The sequence below is a fragment of the Pelobates fuscus genome, chromosome 8 (genome assembly GCF_036172605.1).
Source record: "Pelobates fuscus isolate aPelFus1 chromosome 8, aPelFus1.pri, whole genome shotgun sequence".
NCBI classification, from domain to species: Eukaryota; Metazoa; Chordata; class Amphibia; order Anura; family Pelobatidae; genus Pelobates; species Pelobates fuscus.
Genome location: NC_086324.1, coordinates 169,840,171 through 169,852,391, shown reverse-complemented (window position 1 = coordinate 169,852,391; position 12,221 = coordinate 169,840,171). Strand labels below are relative to the sequence as shown.

The 12,221-nt window shown below is 40.7% G+C and overlaps 1 protein-coding gene across 1 annotated transcript in view; it reads right to left on the bottom strand.

Annotated features, from left to right (window-relative positions):
- LOC134571357 (tyrosine-protein phosphatase non-receptor type substrate 1-like) overlaps positions 1 to 11,015 on the bottom strand; it is a 28,726-nt gene extending 17,711 nt beyond the window's left edge. Inside the window, exons 1-2 of the mRNA XM_063429559.1 lie at positions 10,781 to 11,015; positions 5,075 to 5,365 (exon numbers count right to left, since the gene is read on the bottom strand). Coding sequence (XP_063285629.1) covers positions 5,075 to 5,365; positions 10,781 to 11,015 — 526 coding nt within the window. The remainder of the gene's footprint in view (positions 1 to 5,074; positions 5,366 to 10,780) is intronic.
- Between the last annotated feature and the right edge of the window lie 1,206 nt (positions 11,016 to 12,221).

The window sequence follows — 12,221 nt, the reverse complement described above, 5'->3', positions numbered from 1 at the left end:
GAATATTTGCACTGTCAAAATATGTCTAATTTTTTTGCACCTCTCCTGAGGTCCTAGTTCATGTCTTACAGAGTTATTCACTATTCAAAGTGAAATCAAGCTGAATTTCAAATGTAAGGAAGCAGACAGGTTCATCTATGTATGGGCAGCATTTCAAAGCCTAAATGTTGCAAATACAGACTCTAGGCACCATGACCACTTTAAATCAATGAAGTGGTCGTGGTGCACTGAACATCAATGACTTTTAACAAGACAACTAAATGACATTGTTCCTGCAGAACCTGCAAAAACATATGTTAACATTCATAACCTACAAGTACACCCTCCTTTTCACCATATGGGAGCATGATATGTACATTCACTGTTTTAATACATCTCTTTATGAATGAGTGAACTCCTTTAGTTTCACACAGGGCCGATGTTTCCATAAGGTAACACAAATGGCTGCCTCAAAGAGCCACAGTAGGGTTGCACAAAAAAAGAAAAAAATGCCCATTTGGGTAATTCTTTTTTTAAAAAATAACTGCTTGCTCCCTGGCTGTACTACAACATGGCGGCAGAATCACCAGGGATATCAGGAGGGTGTGACTGACCTCCTCCTAGACCCCTCAGAATGTATGTCACAGCTGGCTGCTCCCTGAACCCCCAGACATAGTGTGCTGCTCCCTCCACTTTGGACATGCCTCTTCTATCTTGGACAGCCTAGGTAGTCTTAGTTCATCCACCTGGCAGCAACAGCAACAAGTCTCAATTATTTAACTATACCCCCTTTACCGCTTGTCCATCTACCCCTGAGTCTCTCAGTTCTCCAAACACCCATCTGGTTGAGCCAAACGCCGCCCACCCAATGATGCATCTCCTCATAGAATTGTATTGAATCAATGCGTCTCTATGAGGAAGGTTCAGTGCCTGCATGCAGAGGGTGGAGACACTGAATGTCAGTCACACTGTGCAGCACTGCCCCAGGAACCACCTCTAGCAGCCATCTGAGGAGTGGCCAGTGGAGTTATCACTAGGCTGTAATGTAAATTATTACATGTGTGCTGAGTAGTGGATGCTAGCTGTCCACCCTCCTTACAATTTTAATTATCACTGACCCGATGCTAACAGGTGGGGACATGGAGGGAGCATAGTTTCTCAAACACCCCTATGGGGTGTTTTCTAGCGACTGGGAAGCAGTTTATATCTGTGTATATATCATTATATTTAAATACATACAGTTTATTTGCAATTTATATATTTATATACAGCTGTTTATATTTATATATAATTATATTATTTTCTTAATTATATATTGGGAAACTTGCCCCAAGAACCCAGACTGAAATACCAGAGAAAATACCAGATAATGTGTTTTTTAAACCTTGTATTTGACCTTGTAACTTTTCAAAACTCCATAAAACCTGCTTATGGGTGGTACTGTTGTACTCGGGAGACATTGCTGAACACAATCGTGTGTTTTAGAGCAGTAAAATGTATAATCACAATGATATCATCAGTGAAAGTGCAGTTAGTGTTTGAAAAATGCAAAACAAAATTAATATAAAAATAAAATAAAAATATTAATATATGTTTAGTAGATATGCTCCAACTTGAAAGCTTGCATGCATTTAATAATGCATTTTTTTCATTTGGGGGTATATCTAAAATCGCACGTGCGTTCCATCTCACCCCCACGAAGCAGTCATCATGAAATAAAGTTAAACAAATACATAATATTAGAAATTTGTTCACATCATTATCATTTTGAGCCAATATAAAAGTATATACTAAGACTCCAGTTATCTTCTAAAATATATTCTTAAGGAGTAAGACACTCATAGCGTTTTGTGGTCTTAAAGTGGTACCAATGTTTAGCACACATAGTGGTATCAAGGTTTTTCACATATAATGATTCTATACTTTCTCTTCACATTCCTTGTTCACCATCTATTTGTGGGGAGTATCTTTTGGATGTAAAAAAATATCCAAGACTAAATCGAATAGAGCATCACAATCCAAGAATTAGATACACAAAGAGACAAAAAACAGAAGTGAAAATAGGATACAGTGACTGGAATAGGTGCACGGTGGAGAAACCAGAGAGAGGGATTCTGGACTACAAAATAAGCCTGATAAAAGTAAAAATAAATGAGAATAAAAATAAAAATAAAAATAAAAATAAAGATAAAAAAATAAATAAAAATAGAAAATGTATGTTATAAAAATGTTATAAAAAACAAACTAAATCAAAATCCACATTCAGCCCTAAGGGCTGAAGTGTTTGCAGCTTATGAATCCAGAATCCCTCCCTCTGTCTGAGTTTCATCATAATATCCCCTCCCCTTACGTCCAAATTCACCCGTTCGATGACAACCCAGGATAAATTATGGGTCTTAAAAGCTGGGCATACATTGCAATGCGTGGGGACTGAATGGTTCCTAACCCCCTTCTTTATATTATTTAGATGTTCTAAAAAACGTATTTTAGCCTTTTTAGAACATCTAAATAATATAAAGAAGGGGGTTAGGAACCATTCAGTCCCCACGCATTGCAATGTATGCCCAGCTTTTAAGACCCATAATTTATCCTGGGTTGTCATCGAACGGGTGAATTTGGACGTAAGGGGAGGGGATATTATGATGAAACTCAGACAGAGGGAGGGATTCTGGATTCATAAGCTGCAAACACTTCAGCCCTTAGGGCTGAATGTGGATTTTGATTTAGTTTGTTTTTTATAACATTTTTATAACATACATTTTCTATTTTTATTTATTTTTTTATCTTTATTTTTATTTTTATTTTTATTTTTATTCTCATTTATTTTTACTTTTATCAGGCTTATTTTGTAGTCCAGAATCCCTCTCTCTGGTTTCTCCACCGTGCACCTATTCCAGTCACTGTATCCTATTTTCACTTCTGTTTTTTGTCTCTTTGTGTATCTAATTCTTGGATTGTGATGCTCTATTCGATTTAGTCTTGGATATTTTTTTACATCCAAAAGATACTCCCCACAAATAGATGGTGAACAAGGAATGTGAAGAGAAAGTATAGAATCATTATATGTGAAAAACCTTGATACCACTATGTGTGCTAAACATTGGTACCACTTTAAGACCACAAAACGCTATGAGTGTCTTACTCCTTAAGAATATATTTTAGAAGATAACTGGAGTCTTAGTATATACTTTTATATTGGCTCAAAATGATAATGATGTGAACAAATTTCTAATATTATGTATTTGTTTAACTTTATTTCATGATGACTGCTTCGTGGGGGTGAGATGGAACGCACGTGCGTTCCAGTGAGACGCATTGCGTCGTAAAGCCGATGACTTCCGCCCAGCCGAGATGAAGGTGGATGTTTCCGGGTTGGTGGAACGCACGTGCGTTCCACAGAGACGCTCCGGAACTCCATATATGGGAAACCATTACGGACCGAAATACAACAGATGAATTACAGCTGATTTCGATCCGAATAAACGGCGGGAGGACTTATAAATGGAGGACAAAGCACCCAGAAGATTTGAAGCACTTCATCACTCCTGAGGAAGTCTGCGAAGTCAGACGAAACGCGTAGAGTTATTTGAACTTTTATTTAATTTTATTTGATTTTATATTTGTCTATCTGGCTGAGATCTCTACAAGGATTTCGTTTCCTGCATTGTCTGGACGACAGATTTGTATTGATGGGCCTTTTTACAACTTTTATGCTGTAAGTGTAACCATTAAAGCCAATTTATACTTTTTCAAAACAGTGTTACACTATGTCATCTTTCATCTCTTGCATGTAATACCTATTCCTTCAACAAATGAGGGGTCCAAGAGAATCTACATCATTCTGATGAGCTTGAAAAAAACCTCAATCTTGTGAGTGTGATAGATAAATAAGGGGCATTTTATTGTATCAACGTTAATCCCCTATGAGCGTATTTTCTTTTGTATTTTTTAGGTATAGGTATATCTTGCTTTGTATCTGTGTATTTTAAGGACTAAGAGGAATCCTTTTGTTATACCTTACCATACGAAGGGAAGTAATTATCCTTTTGCATATTTTACACATACTGCACTTGGGTGGTCTAAAACTTGTATCTCTATATACTGAAAGACCAATCTTGACTTTTCAAAACTTTTCGCAGATAGCTTCCTAATGTCGTGATAACTAGGGTTCTATTTACTAAGAGGCTGCAAGATGCAGCCGCGGCACTGACCGGATCGGAATTTAATTCATTCAAATAAAATTTTGAACCAAACAAAATGCACAAATTTCATCCTAACACGAATGGACAACCGATACTCATTCTGTTAGGCCGAAATTCGCCTGCGCCCTGTCTAAATTACAGGACATTCGAACGGCGAATGAAGCCACGTGAGAACACGGACGAAAGGGTGAGTATTGTGGGAAAATATTTTGACCACAGGAAATGGAGCGATCTTAAGCTCCTCTTTTGGTCAGAGCGGGTCAAGCATAGGAAAAATACATAAGACAAAGTAGTCCCTACTATATCTTATGTTTTAAAGAGAACTATATCAGAAAGGAAGAAAAGAAGAACAGATCCTGAGAGAGGAAGAGAAGAGGAAGTGATTTGGGAAAGGTAAGTTCATCATTAGAAGTTTGCTTTAATATGAAAGAGGTAAACTATGGTTGAACAGCTTCTAGGCTTTGTCTAGGCTTTGTTTAGGTCAGAACTTGGACAATTGCCTCCATCCTTAAAGAGACAATATAGGAGCTTGTTTGCCTTTCACTATAGTTTCCCTTTAAGGGATTAAGATCTGAAAAAAATCACAGCTAAACTGATAACATAGGTGACATATTGATTTTTTCCAATTCGGCTATTTTACCATAAATTTGAAATTCACATTGAATTCTCACTTAAGTGAATAACTCTATATGATTCATACAAAGTAAAGAGCTAAGAGCAATGAAACTGTGATTCTGTGACAATGTTACTAAAGGAACTGTCTAAATATGTGTAGACTGACCAGGTAGAAATATGGGGTGTGATCAAAGTTGCATATTGATTGGTATTTAAAATAATTTTTTGGAGGCAAACCAAACTTGGATCATATAGGCACAATAAGTGATTGTTCTTACCTTCATACAGACTGACTTCTTTCTTTAGAAGGTCTGGAAGAGATTCATGCTGCACTTCACAGGAAAGGCTGTTGGGTTTCTCGTTGGGTTGTAAAGTCATGGTTCTGTTGATACTGTAAGTACCATCACTACTGATCTGAAGAGGTCTCAGCACAGAATCGTCTGCTACCATTCCATTGATTAGTAATGTTATATCAATTTTGTTCGGGTAAAACCCAGCGACTGAGCAAACAGTCTCTTCCCTCCCATCTGTCCTATTACGTTTCTCCAGCGATTTAATGGTTGGGCGAGCTGTGAAATAAAATAAAATGATTAATGTTATACATTCCCAGTTCCAGGTAATCGATCCCTTGTTGTGGTTGATTTGATACAATTTCACAAAAAGATGACTAATGTAGAGTTAATGTTAGCAGTACTATGGCGAGTTTTTTAAAAAGTCAGTTTTATCTTACATTCATCAAATGTTTACTAAATGTAGTTTTATAAATTTGAATTGCTTACTTGACAAAACAGAAACAATATAAGCTGTTATATAAAAAAGGCAAGAGGAAGTGTCTGACACTATACGAACTAACTATAGTTCTGATGAGATTGTAACCCTGTGGAAGGTAATCTTCTGCCACCAATTTACTGATAGGAAATGTATAATAAAGTATAACTATTATAAAGAAGACACCCCTGGCTGCATTCATGGGGCGTTATCTATTCTCTTCCACAAGGTAGAGATTAATTCACGCTGTTGACCTTACTGATCATCAAGATGGTGGCTGCAAAAGACATGGAATGCCAAGAGTTCTCTCCTAATGCGTATACCACATTTAATGTCAGCAGCTTTTTGACACTTTCCTTCACTGACTGAAGCACAAACATGAGATGAAGCCAACCTCTTTGCCAAAATGCCAAGCATAGAGGCAGAGAGACCCTTACACACTAGGATTAAGCTTTGCAGTAATTAGTGTCTATCGGATTTATATCAGAGCAGTCTGAGACAAAAACTTACAGTCCTATGCCCCTTTCAAGAGTGGCCTTTGATTGACTTCAGAATCATTGGACATTGCATCCCACATCTCAGATCTCTTCTGTGTTGGGTCCTGGTCAATCGTTAAAGTGGAACTGTCACTGTCTAGGGACTGTGCAGAATTTGCTGGGTGACCGGTGGCCAGGGGGGCAGGTAAAGGTGAGATTTACTCACCTGAATTTGTCCCTTGTGGGCGTGGCCATTTTGTTCTGACAGGTCCTCTTCAATTACTGGCGCTTCAGCCAACATCACTGCTGTGCTCTCGCGCATGTGGGAAAGAATAACATTGAAGTCTATGGAAGATTCCGCGAGACGGCGGCTCCTCTGTAGACAGAGCCAATTCCCTGCAGCTGTCACTAGAAAAGTGTCTAAGAATGTCAAATACAAAGTGGGCCCTACTTTGTCTCTGTATATCTCTTGACTGTGGTCCCTACTTTGTCTCTGTATATCTCTTGACTGTGGTCCCTACTTTGTCTCTGTATATCTCTTGACTGTGGCCCCTATTTTGTCTCTGTATATCTCTTGACTGTGGTCCCTACTTTGTCTCTGTATATCTCTTGACTGTGGTCCCTACTTTGTCTCTGTATATCTCTTGACTGTGGTCCCTACTTTGTCTCTGTATATCTCTTGACTGTGGTCCCTACTTTGTCTCTGTATATCTCTTGACTGTGGTCCCTACTTTGTCTCTGTATATCTCTTGACTGTGGTCCCTACTTTGTCTCTGTATATCTCTTGACTGTGGCCCCTATTTTGTCTCTGTATATCTCTTGACTGTGGTCCCTACTTTGTCTCTGTATATCTCTTGACTGTGGTCCTTACTTTGTCTCTGTATATCTCTTGACTGCGGTCCCTACTTTGTCTCTGTATATCTCTTGACTGTGGTCCCTACTTTGTCTCTGTATATCTCTTGACTGTGGTCCCTACTTTGTCTCTGTATATCTCTTGACTGTGGTCCCTACTTTGTCTCTGTATATCTCTTGACTGGGTTTGAATTTCAGTGACATTTAGTGACATTCCAACACAGGCAAAATAAGTAATTTATAAAGATTCTCTCTATATGAAATACTTGTTTTCTAGAGGAGGGTGACAGTACCTCTTTAAGAGAAGTCTGTCGATTAAAATAATATAATAACTACTCCCTTCCCTCATTCTGCTGGTTTTATAACTTTGTCCCTTTTTAAGATAATCCAATGCTATTTTTTTCTTTAAATGCTAACTTGTTTGAAAATGTATTAATAGGTCTTAGTTTCTTTAATTATCACAGACATGGTCTTTCAAAGACTTTCATATTATTTGATTTTAAATTAGAAGGGTAAAACGTTTACTTGTATCCTTTCAAATTTAAAAACGTATACTTCTTTTTCTAGTTTAAAATATGTTTATTTTCTTTATTGAAATATTTCTAAGGCATATTTTTCCTAAACGGTTAATATACACAGAGGCGTCTTACGTTTAGTAGAACGTGGGGAATTTTTTAAGCTTTAATCCACGTTAATTGATTCTGTGTTTTCAGAGATAACATGCAATTTGTTTGCAGCAAACGTTATACTATCAACATATAACATTCAGAAAAGGATCTTAATCCCAGTGCTCTGAAAATCTATTTACACACAATGAACACATTACCTTAAAGGGTTACTACAATCACCATGCTCACTTCAGTGATTTGAGATGGTCAAGGTGCCTAGAGTTTTTATATGAAGCTTTACTACATAATCTGCACATAATGAGACATGTTTTAGTGCTGTCAGAGGTGTAACTCCACCTCTAGAGTATCACAGGTATGTCCATACGTCTCTTTAATCAAGAGAGGAAAAAAGAATAGAAACGTATTACCGGATCTTAAAGTGGCCAGGCTTAACATGATGCCGTTAGCAGGCAAAATATCTGAGTCATTGAAAACAAATCGAGGTCAGTGAGTCCAGAAAACACAGTATCGATAAGCCAAGCTGGGTCAAGGAGTACAGAGTACAGACAAGACAAAACAGATAACCAGCAAATCACAGATGATCAAGAATGCGTTATTGGAATCACAAGAAAACCATAACAGGGCACTAAACCGATGTACCGCTTAAGTATTTATAGTCCTGGGTTGTGTTCTTGATAGCCTCCAACAAAAAAACAAGAGTGGACATCGGCAATGACAACATTTTGTATCGATGGCATGAGCGTGACATCCTTGTGTCATAAAAAGGGGAGGAGCTACAGCACCTTGTGTCAGAAATGCTGACGGAGGTGACTGAGAGGGTGAAACTGATGTGGTGCCTACTCAGGGAGGTAGGGGCAACAGGTGATTGGCGTAGTTTACATGTGTGTATCTCCTAACATAGGTCTGTATATTTAATTGTAGACGCCTTGGGTCATTTGTGCAACCCAGTTGTATGCTCTTTCTTCAACACAATAAAATACTAGTTGGGAAGAAAGAATATTCTAATATTAGACCAACAGACATGATAAGCCTGATGTTGGCATGACCGTACCTGCTCCTGCAATGTTACACGGAGCTCATATCCGTTCTGGTTTTTAAACTATATAGCTATCCTCCGTCCATTGTTTACAATATCAGATACTACTGAACTGGAAAAGTCAACTTCTTTATCTCCTGCATTAATTCATTTCATCATATCCATATGGTAGATTATCTATAGAAGAAAAAATGTCTGTCTCTGTCTACACTGATCAACCATAAAACCACTGACAAGTGAAGTGAATAACATTGATTATATTGTTACAATGGCACCTCTGTCAAAATGTAGGATACTTTAGGCAGCAAGTGAACTGTTAGTTATTGAACTTTAAAATGAAAACCACCCAACATTTTTCGAACGTTTTCAAGAATATTTATTGCACAAATTTGTAAACTGTATGTTAGAAAGAGTCCCCTCAAGGCCCCATTAGAAACTACAATGGAGTCTAATGGGCCCTGGAGAGTTGTCTCTCTGCTGTTGCTTGCAGGCTGGCTGCTCTGGCTGGTTGGCAGGCCTCTATCTTCAACCAGCAGATGTCTTTTTCTCCCCCAAACCTCTTTGTGTGTCTCTTATTCCCCTCTGTGTGTTTCCTTTTCCTCTTCCCCTCTGTGTGTCTCTTCCCCCAGCCCCTGTGTGCATCTGTTTCTCCCCCAACCCCTTTGTGTGTCTCTTTTTGCTCTTCTTCAGCCCCTTGTTTGTCTCTTTGTCCACTCTCAGCCCCTGTGTGTCTCTTCATCCCTGTCAGACCCTCTGTGTGTCTCTTTTGTCCCCCTCAGACCCTCAGTAAGTCTCTCTCTGTGCCCCCATACCCACTGTGTGTTTTTCCCCCTCTGTGTGCCTCTTTGCGCAACCTCCCCTGTGTGATTTTTACCCCCCTGCCCTCTTTAATGCCCCTTCTGTGCCCCCTTTAGCCCCATACCGTCCTGTGCCCATCTTTGTGCCTGCTCCTGTGCCTTCTTTAGTCTCTCTCCCCTCCTGTGCCCTTCTTTGTCCCTTCTCCTGTCCCCTCTTCAGCTTCCCAACCTCCGGTGCCCTTATTTGTCCTCCCTCCTGTGCCGAACTTGTCGAACTTAAAGGATCTGATGCTAATATTTTGGGGCATGTCCCGATGCATCAGAGTCATTTTGGCAGCATGAGAGGAACCTACACAGTATTAAGCAGGTGGTTTTAATTTTGTGGCTGATCAGTGTATTATTTATTTATTTATAAAATATTTTACCAGGAAAGATACATTGAGATTTCTCTCGTTTTCAAGTATGTCCTGGGTCCACAAATCATTGCATTGTTACATTAGGGTACAATAAAATACAAAAACAATATTAATACACAATATATCCAAAATTTTACATGGAACAGGTAGGAAATATATAATTAACCATGACACGTGCATTCTGTTTTGAGGTATGTAGAGAGGGATCTCTTAAAGGACTTTAGGCTTGGGGAAGATTTGAAAGTGTGCGGGAGGTCGTTCCATAATTGCGGTGCTCTGTAGGAGAAGGAGGATCGGGCTGCTATCTTTTTGTATTGAGGTAGACTAAATAAAGTGCTGGTACTGGATTGGAGGTTATAGGTGGTGGGAACAGCCGGGGAGAGCATTCTGCTCAGGTAGGGTGGGAGCTTCCCAGAAAAGCTCTTAAACATAAGGCTGGAAAGATGAAGGGTGCATCTGGATTCCAGCGACAACCAGTTCATAGAATGTGACGGCAGATAAGAACCATTCGGCCCATCCAATTTTCAAAATACCTTATCTTATATATAGGATAGCCTTATGCCTATCCCATGCATGCTTAAACTCCTTTACGGTGTTAACCTCTACCACTTCAGCTGGAAGGCTATTCCATGCGTCCACTACCCTCTCAGTAAAGTAATACTTCCTAATATTAGTTTTAAACCTTTGCCCTTCTAATTGAAGACTATGTCCTCTTGTTGTGGTCGTTTTTCTTCTTTTAGCATGTCACAACGTTGGGTTCTGTTGCAAAGGGCAGTGGAACAGCTGATTGAGCTCTGGGTGCTTTGCTCGGCTGGGTAAGTCTATTTGTCTATTGAAAATTATTTATACAGCAGTTGCCAATGGGACATTTCCCCCTTCCTTCTGGAGCAAAAAACACATGCACATGACCACAAATACAGCCAATGAATTGACTCTTATGTACTGTTAAAACATGAGAGATTTACAAATGTAATCAATGGAGAGTGTTATAAACTATGTCCAAATCTTACCGTAGACAGTTATATCAATGAGCTTATAATCCTGGTCTGGACTGTAGACTACTCGACACATATACTGCCCAATGTCAGCCAAAGTCACGTTATCAATATATAGAGAACCATCTCCGTCTGCAATACCATCTTCTTTTATAGTCAGTCTCGGATCTGAGGGCTTTTTAAATTCTTTACCGTCATATTTTGCAATTTCTGCTCCCTTGAAGTTCCAAAGTATGGTCAGATGATTCATTTCAATTGGTGATGCAGCTAGTTGGAACGTACAGGGGAGAGTGGCCCTTAAGCCTAACTCAAAATTAAGGTGTTCTGTAGCGCTGACCTTGACCCATGCTCCAACAGGAAAGAACACTAGGGGAAAACAAGAAGAAAACATACTATGCAAAAGATTCCAGGTGATCTCTCATTTTAAAGCCAATTTATAGTAATACAATCTACAATGCCATTTACATTTCTCTCTTTGTGCTATTTAAATTACAGATACCCATCCTATATTAATGTGAATTCTGCTCCATGTTTTGTAACTCAATATTTACCACAATTAAAAATGACAAAGATATTGTAGCCCCATGTAGCCAGAGCGCAGCTAAGCGGAAAAAGGCCTTGACACGGGTTAGGAGGCGGGCTTAGGAGGAAGTAAGCAAGGGTTGGATTATGGGTAAAGTAGGATGGGCTATTTAAATGAGCAGCCATCTTAGGTGAGTCATTCTAACTTTCTACCCGGTTGAGTTTGTGTTCACCTCGGTGTGCGCGGACTTTGCTCGGTTGGATTTTCTTTTGTCTCCTCTGCAGGACCAATGGACGACGTGGAGTGATTGCTGGAGGGGATCAGGTCGGCGGCACGGCATCAGGGTGCGGACTGGCTACGGGCACAGCTCGGCCCTGCCCTGGCGGAGGCGGCGGATCGGGACGGCGATGGCGGGAGACCGGTCAGGGCCCGGAGGCCCCCGAGGAGGCTGAGCCCGGGCATGGGGCCCGGTGGTGTTGTCCCCGGTAGCAGTGGGGTTCCGGTTGCGACTGGCAGCAGGCCCGGGAGCCGCGTGGTCGAGGCCTTGCCTCCCCGCGTGCGGACGGAGCCTCGGACGAGTAATCGGAGGCAGAAGGATTTCGTGGACGGGGGCGCTGCTACTGTCGGGTCGGAAGTGGCCGGGCGGCCCCCTGGCGTTGCAAGACCCACGGAGGGGAGGTCCGGGCGGGCTTCCCCCCCATCGGAGAGTACCGAGGATGACGAGGCCGGAGCCGGGAGACCGCATGAACGGCCTGGGAGGCAGCAGGCAAGTGCAGGGGGCTCCGGCCGGGGCCCTCTTGGCGGGAAGGTTGTTAAGGGGAGCTCTGCCACGGAGAGAGGCGGGAGTAGGCCAGTGGGGGGTGCCCAGGCCGTAGTCCCAAGGGGGGAGGGTCCCGGGGCCCCTAAGCGCAAACGTAGATCAAAAGGTGTGAG